This window comes from Sander lucioperca, chromosome 7 (genome assembly GCF_008315115.2).
Source record: "Sander lucioperca isolate FBNREF2018 chromosome 7, SLUC_FBN_1.2, whole genome shotgun sequence".
In the NCBI taxonomy this organism is placed as follows: Eukaryota; Metazoa; Chordata; class Actinopteri; order Perciformes; family Percidae; genus Sander; species Sander lucioperca.
In genome coordinates, this window is record NC_050179.1 from 40,246,688 (window position 1) to 40,252,687 (window position 6,000).

The 6,000-nt window shown below is 39.8% G+C and overlaps 1 protein-coding gene across 3 annotated transcripts in view; it reads left to right on the plus strand.

Moving 5' to 3' along the window:
• The window catches only part of spire2 (spire-type actin nucleation factor 2), a 50,131-nt gene that overhangs the window by 22,982 nt on the left and 21,149 nt on the right, over nt 1-6,000 (plus strand). For 2 of the 3 annotated variants that reach the window (XM_031285507.2, XM_031285505.2), the window contains exons 6-7: nt 2,414-2,500; nt 4,463-4,580. In XM_031285507.2, the coding sequence (XP_031141367.1) occupies nt 2,414-2,500; nt 4,463-4,580 (205 nt within the window). The remainder of the gene's footprint in view (nt 1-2,413; nt 2,501-4,462; nt 4,581-6,000) is intronic. The other variant, XM_031285506.2, reaches the window with a different exon arrangement.

Here is a 6,000-nt window from a genome sequence, read left to right on the forward strand (position 1 = left end):
GGAACTCTCTTTGTTTTATGTATCGTTAGCAGCTTCTCTCTCTCTCTCTCTCTCTCTCTCTCTCTCTCTCTCTCTCTCTCTGCCAGCAACTACAAAAGCGCTCTAGTCAACCTTTCCTTGTCAAAAAAGACGCCAAGTGTGAACATAGCCTTAGTCACCTGTGTAAACACAAGAAGAAAATCAAAGACTGACTATTAAGCGCAAGAGCCATCACTAAGTGTAGTTTTGGTAGTCAAGCGGGGAACCTAAAACAGTTTATTCTTTGGTTGGGGGTTTGCTGGGATCCTAAAGAGAACTGTTTTGGTGTTGACAGAAAAGACTAACTTGCTGCTCTAACATAAATGTATTAAGCTTAAGACATGTTTGAGTTACTTTGTTTACTTAGTTATTTTTGTAAACAAAAAAAAAGGTGTGCAGATCTATTATCTGAGCAAATACAAGTATCAGATCGGGATGTTATATCGGCAGATATTCAATATTTTAAAAATCGGATCAGGCGTCAACACAGCTGATCGGGACATCCCTCGTTTAAACGAATCAAGCCGAGCATTAGGTATGATGTGAATATGAAAATATGAAAGCAGTTAAAATGTCTATGCCATGAACGCAGATGAAATGTCAGTTGAAGAGTAAGAGATGAGAGCAGATGGAATGTCAGGTGAACTGTAAACAATTAAAGCAATTTAAATTTCAGTTGTAGACTAAGCGACAGAGATGAGGAAAGTGTCTGCTCTGCATATCATTGAAGAGTCAGTTGACTTGTAAATGCTTAAAGCTGTTGAAATGTCAGTGAGGGGGTAAATCAGAGCATCACAGATCTTGAGGAGGAAACCTCATGAGATCGTTCCTTCTTCTCTGAAATCTTAAACGGGTAACTTTGGTTTTCTTCAACCTGGACCCTATGTTCCTATGTTTTTGTGTCTAAGTGACTGATGGGAACAACAATCTTTGGAATTAGTCCAGTAAGCAAGACAGCTGCAGTCTGCAGCGTTGAAACAAGCTGGAATGTAACGGTAATGGGCAATTGCACACCTTCAATTTTCGTCCACTAAATGTTCTGTTTTTGCCGCTGACAGGCTCAGATTATTATTAAAAGTGTCTGACAACATTATGGAAAGGATCCCTACAGAGATAGACCTTTTAGTTAAAGAGTACAAATTTTGTTGAATCAGAAACAGCTCCTAAATCTGCATCATCAAATGTTTTGGCCCTATATGATTACATTGCAGCCCGGTTTGCGGCTGCTAGTTACAGAGTTCGCCCTCAATACTGGACCAAATTCAAATACTGTTCACATTACTCACTTAGACGACTTTGCATGAGACAATAGGGTCCCTGTTGAAAAATACCGAAATTACCCTTTAACTCTGTTCCAATGGGGCACAGGGACATTGAGGGCAGACAGGAGTGAGACTGTGAAGCCTGTCTGTCATTTAAAGACCTTGAAGCCACTCTCCTCTGTTTTCAGGCAGTCTACTGCACCATATACAGTATAGGCTTTATTACAGGAGGAAAATGCAGTCACCTTGAGACCTTCTCCACGGGCAGATACATAATTCAGCCTCAGAACACAAATTATAATGAAGGCTTCTCTCAGCCTTCTGTTCTCGCAGCAGTCGCATGGAAAAGTCATCACCCAACTCTGCAGATACCCTCAGCTCTACGGAGCATTTTAGCTTCTTACAGCTCTTTGTTTTGGTTTCATGCCTCAACCTAACCCTTTTGGTTCAGTCTCTTTGCTCTTATCAACCGCGTCTCCACCAGCAGGCAGCTCTTTTCAGTGAGAAAGCTCTGATGAACCCACTGTACTGTACCTGCTCAACACCAAATGGCAGACAAAGTTAGCAACTCTGCTGAGCATTTAGCAGCTAAAGAGATTTTTTTTCAAGGTCCCATATTGTAAAACGTACAGCAGGTCGAGGTGCTGAATAAAAACTGTGAAAGTATCAAAATGAGAGACACAGAGAGCGCAGATGCAGAATACCTGGAAATGCTGACCAATCAGAGCAGACTGAGCTTTTTTGGAAGGGGGCCTTAAAGAGACAGGTGCTAAAACAAAGCGTTTCAGACAGAGGGTGAATACAGGTATATTATAGTGTATATGTAGTATATTCAGAATAATGTGTTTTGTTAAACATTAAACATGTAAACATGTTCCAAGTAGAAACCCAAAATACAAGTATGAACCTGAAAATGAGCATGGTATGGGACCTTCAAGAGTTGGTGGAGACCAAAACAGAGCTAAAAGGAGAGTTAATTGCTGCGGGATGTGTTAGTGGGTACGTATGCTAACATGTTTGCCATATCACCTTCATCAGGTGATATGGCAATATGTTGACAGCTTGTTGCATTGCTGCGTCACTGTATGATTTACAGACACTACAGTTGGTGTGGTGTTTCTTGTTTTACTTAGGTGGACAGTGACATTCCCACGAGTGTAAAGAGAAATGCCCATGAACTGATACTGGATTTCATCAGATCAAGACCTCCACTTAAACCAGTGAGTGGGTTTCGCCTTTTAATAGAAGTTCACTACCGCTGTGTGAAGAAGGGTACATGTGTGCAGTTTTTCTTGCCGTTTACAGTATACCCTGAAAAACCCTGAGTGGGTATCACACAGAATCAGTATGTATACAGTATACAATGCTGTATGCAGTAACTAGGCAGGTAGAAAGAGACTCGTATAGATGAAAGTTAATAGTATTTGTAAATGTAGCTTAATGAAGTTAATATGACAGTTATCTTAACTCCTGTGTAACATTGTAATATTAATGTAACTATGCGCCCCTATCATAATTCATATATTACTGATAAAAGCTGACATTTATACATCACTAAGTTGCAAGCTTGTACACAATACATATTTGTACTAACACTAGCTTACATTTATATATAACTAGTTTAGACTAATACATTGTTAACATTAGAATCTCCCTGGTATATGTATCCATTCCTAATAGACCTGTTTTAATAACTGATGCCAGCATTTTCCACAGTAAAACCATCCCCCTAGCTTTGATACATACTGATATTAATAATACACACCCAGGGATGTGTTTTACATCAAGTTGTAAACTTAGAATAACTTGTTCTGTGATTTGACATAACTGTTTATAGACTTTACAGGTCTTTTTATTAGAGTTCCACCGGTTTATCAGCCATTTTATAATGCCTCCGCCCAAGCGACAACCGTGGCTGAAGGCATTATTTTTTCAGGTTGTCCGTCTGTCCGTCCCATTATTGTGAGCGCTATATCTCAGGACCTCCTGGAGAATGTTTTTTTTCTTCTAATCTGGCACAAACATCCACTTGGACTCAAGGATGAACTGGTTCAATATTGGTGGTCAAAGACATGTTTTTGGCCATAACTCAAGAATTCCTAGACTAATTATGACAACATTTCACACAAATGTCTAATAGGATAAAATGATGAAGTGATGACATGTTATATCCAAAAGGTCAACTTCACTGTGACATCATAATGTGCTGCCAAAAAAGATACACTTAATACCTTTTAAATTAAATTGCTTCAAAGTCTGGATAGACATGGATGTAAACTGCAACTTGACATACAACTGCAAGCCGGTGATTCTAGTTTAGTATATCTGTCAGTCAGCAATGTTCTTCACTGATATCATGTCTATGGTGCTGTTTGCTTCATTACATTGTAGTGAATTATGCTCAAACTGTATTACTGAGTTTTTACCATCAATATTACTAGTACTACATGTTATTCTGTGTTTCACGGTCTAATGTTGTTTTAAAAGCTTTTACACCCAGTCCAAAAAACACTGTAGACATTTTGAATGGGTGGTTACATCATATCTTTAAAGGTGCCCTGCCACACATATTTCATTACTTTGTGGTAATGTCTGAAGTTCTACCATGGACTCTGTAACATTTTTTGTGGAAAAAATGCCTTGGTTACCTTGTTTCAAGCCATTCTAGCGTGGTATAGAAAGCCTGCAGGAAGACTCAGATCGATTTGTGCCAGTTCTCATTAATATTCAACGAGCTAAGCTGCTTGACTCTGATTGGCTAACAGCTAGCCAATGAGAGCCTGGCTATCAGCATCCCTTACCCAGCGCAACTGGGCGAGCTCATGAATAGTAATGAGCTCAGGCAACACCACATCAGACTGACCAGCTTTTGTAATTGGCCTGATTTCTCCTCTTATTTCTGTTCAGTGGCTAGAGCTGACAGAGGAGGTAGCAGTTCATTTTCACATTCACCACATAACACAAACACATATGGACCTAACAGATTTCAAAAAATGCAAGTAAAAATGGTTTTGTGTGGTCGGGCACCTTTTAAAACATGGCATCTTTTTCCTCCATACATGCTTGTATATATTTTGGCTTTGACAGCACCAAGAGAAGCAAAACCCTATGTTTTTTTTCTTAGTCATGTCTTTTAGGTTTCTCAGAAGTATGGATATGTTCTAATTGTTTCTCCTCATTAGGTTTCAGAGCGCAGCCTCCCCCCTCCTCCGCCGCAGCAGCAGTGCCTCCATGACCGGGTCCTGGCCGAGATCAAGCAGGAGAGAAAGCTCCGGCCCGTGGTCCTGCCCAGTTCCAGACGTAAGGGCACAATCATTCACCTTGGTTTGTGGTGCTTGCGTGGGGGATGTGTGGGATTTCCCCCTTTCTGGTCTACATATCCCTGCCTCTACTCAATTATTTGTATCCCCCCCTCCCGCCTCAAAGTGATCATATACTTCACCAATGTAGCTAAAACTGTGTAGAATCTTAGTATGGAACTAATAGCACGTGAATTGCTTACTATTTCCGGTAAAATATTACAGTATGCAATACTGGACGCTACGCCGGCAAAAGTATCCCAAAATGCAATGCAGTAGTAACCACAACGATCGAAACAGACAAACAGACAGCAGCCAATCCAGCTCTCTAATGTCAACAACGCTCTAATTTACTTTTCTACATAATTAAAAAACTGTTGGTCAAGGTGTTTACCTTTTTCAGTAATTGAAGCATTATCTGGCGAAGCCGCAAGAGTGCATGTCGGCATGGGTTACCATGGTTACACGTCTCCAATGGCAAGGAGGCTCTCAGGAAGTGATGTTGAAAATTACAGCTTAGTGCGTCTGAAAAGATGCACACTACTGTTTATTTACACAAAAGTATGTTGGAACGATAGTATACATATTTTGTATGTATGTACGGAACCAATGACTTCAGGGTGAACTGTAGTCTGTACATTCTGTACTGTAAACTATGAGGGACACACTACAGTTAGGCACTGCATACAAGTCTGTAAGCTGTAGTGTGTAACAAGTATTTTTCCATTTCAAGCTTCAGTGCATGTGTAGGTGGCATTGAATTTCATGAACATTGACCAGCTATTTACAGATCAAGGTCAGTGTAGTTCGGTGTGTGGGTCACTGATAAAGGAGTGACACAACACACCATCTTAACAACACAGTGACTTAGAGGGACTGTCCCTTCAGTTCAACCCTTTTTACTAAGCCTCATACTTGCTGATCAGTCAGAAAAGGGTTTATTGCCACAGTAAGTTACACCTACATGGAATTTGCTTTCGTGAATGGTGCATACATCCACAAACAAACATGTTACACATAAATAGGAAATAAACAATAAATACAGAAACATAAAAGTTGTTTAGCTTAAGAAAAAAGAGACTGAATGGGCTGAGTGTAGAATGCATGAAGAATGCACTGAATTCAGTTGTTTTGTAGTTGGTCATAAAAACAAAAACAAAAAAGAATTACTTAGTAAATTAAATTATTTGTACTTTTAAGATGTACAAATGTACTTTCTATCATTTGAAATTAAACGTACAGTGTGTCGTATTTAAAAGCAGTATACTGCTAGTATACTGGGAGTTTGCATGCTGCCTCCTTTTTACCCCGGCACACACATGCCCAGTATACCAGAATGTTGATGAGATATGAGGTTTGGGCGTGTTAGTTTAAACGGAGATTAGACACAGAGATACTACAAATTTAGCTCCAAATACGAC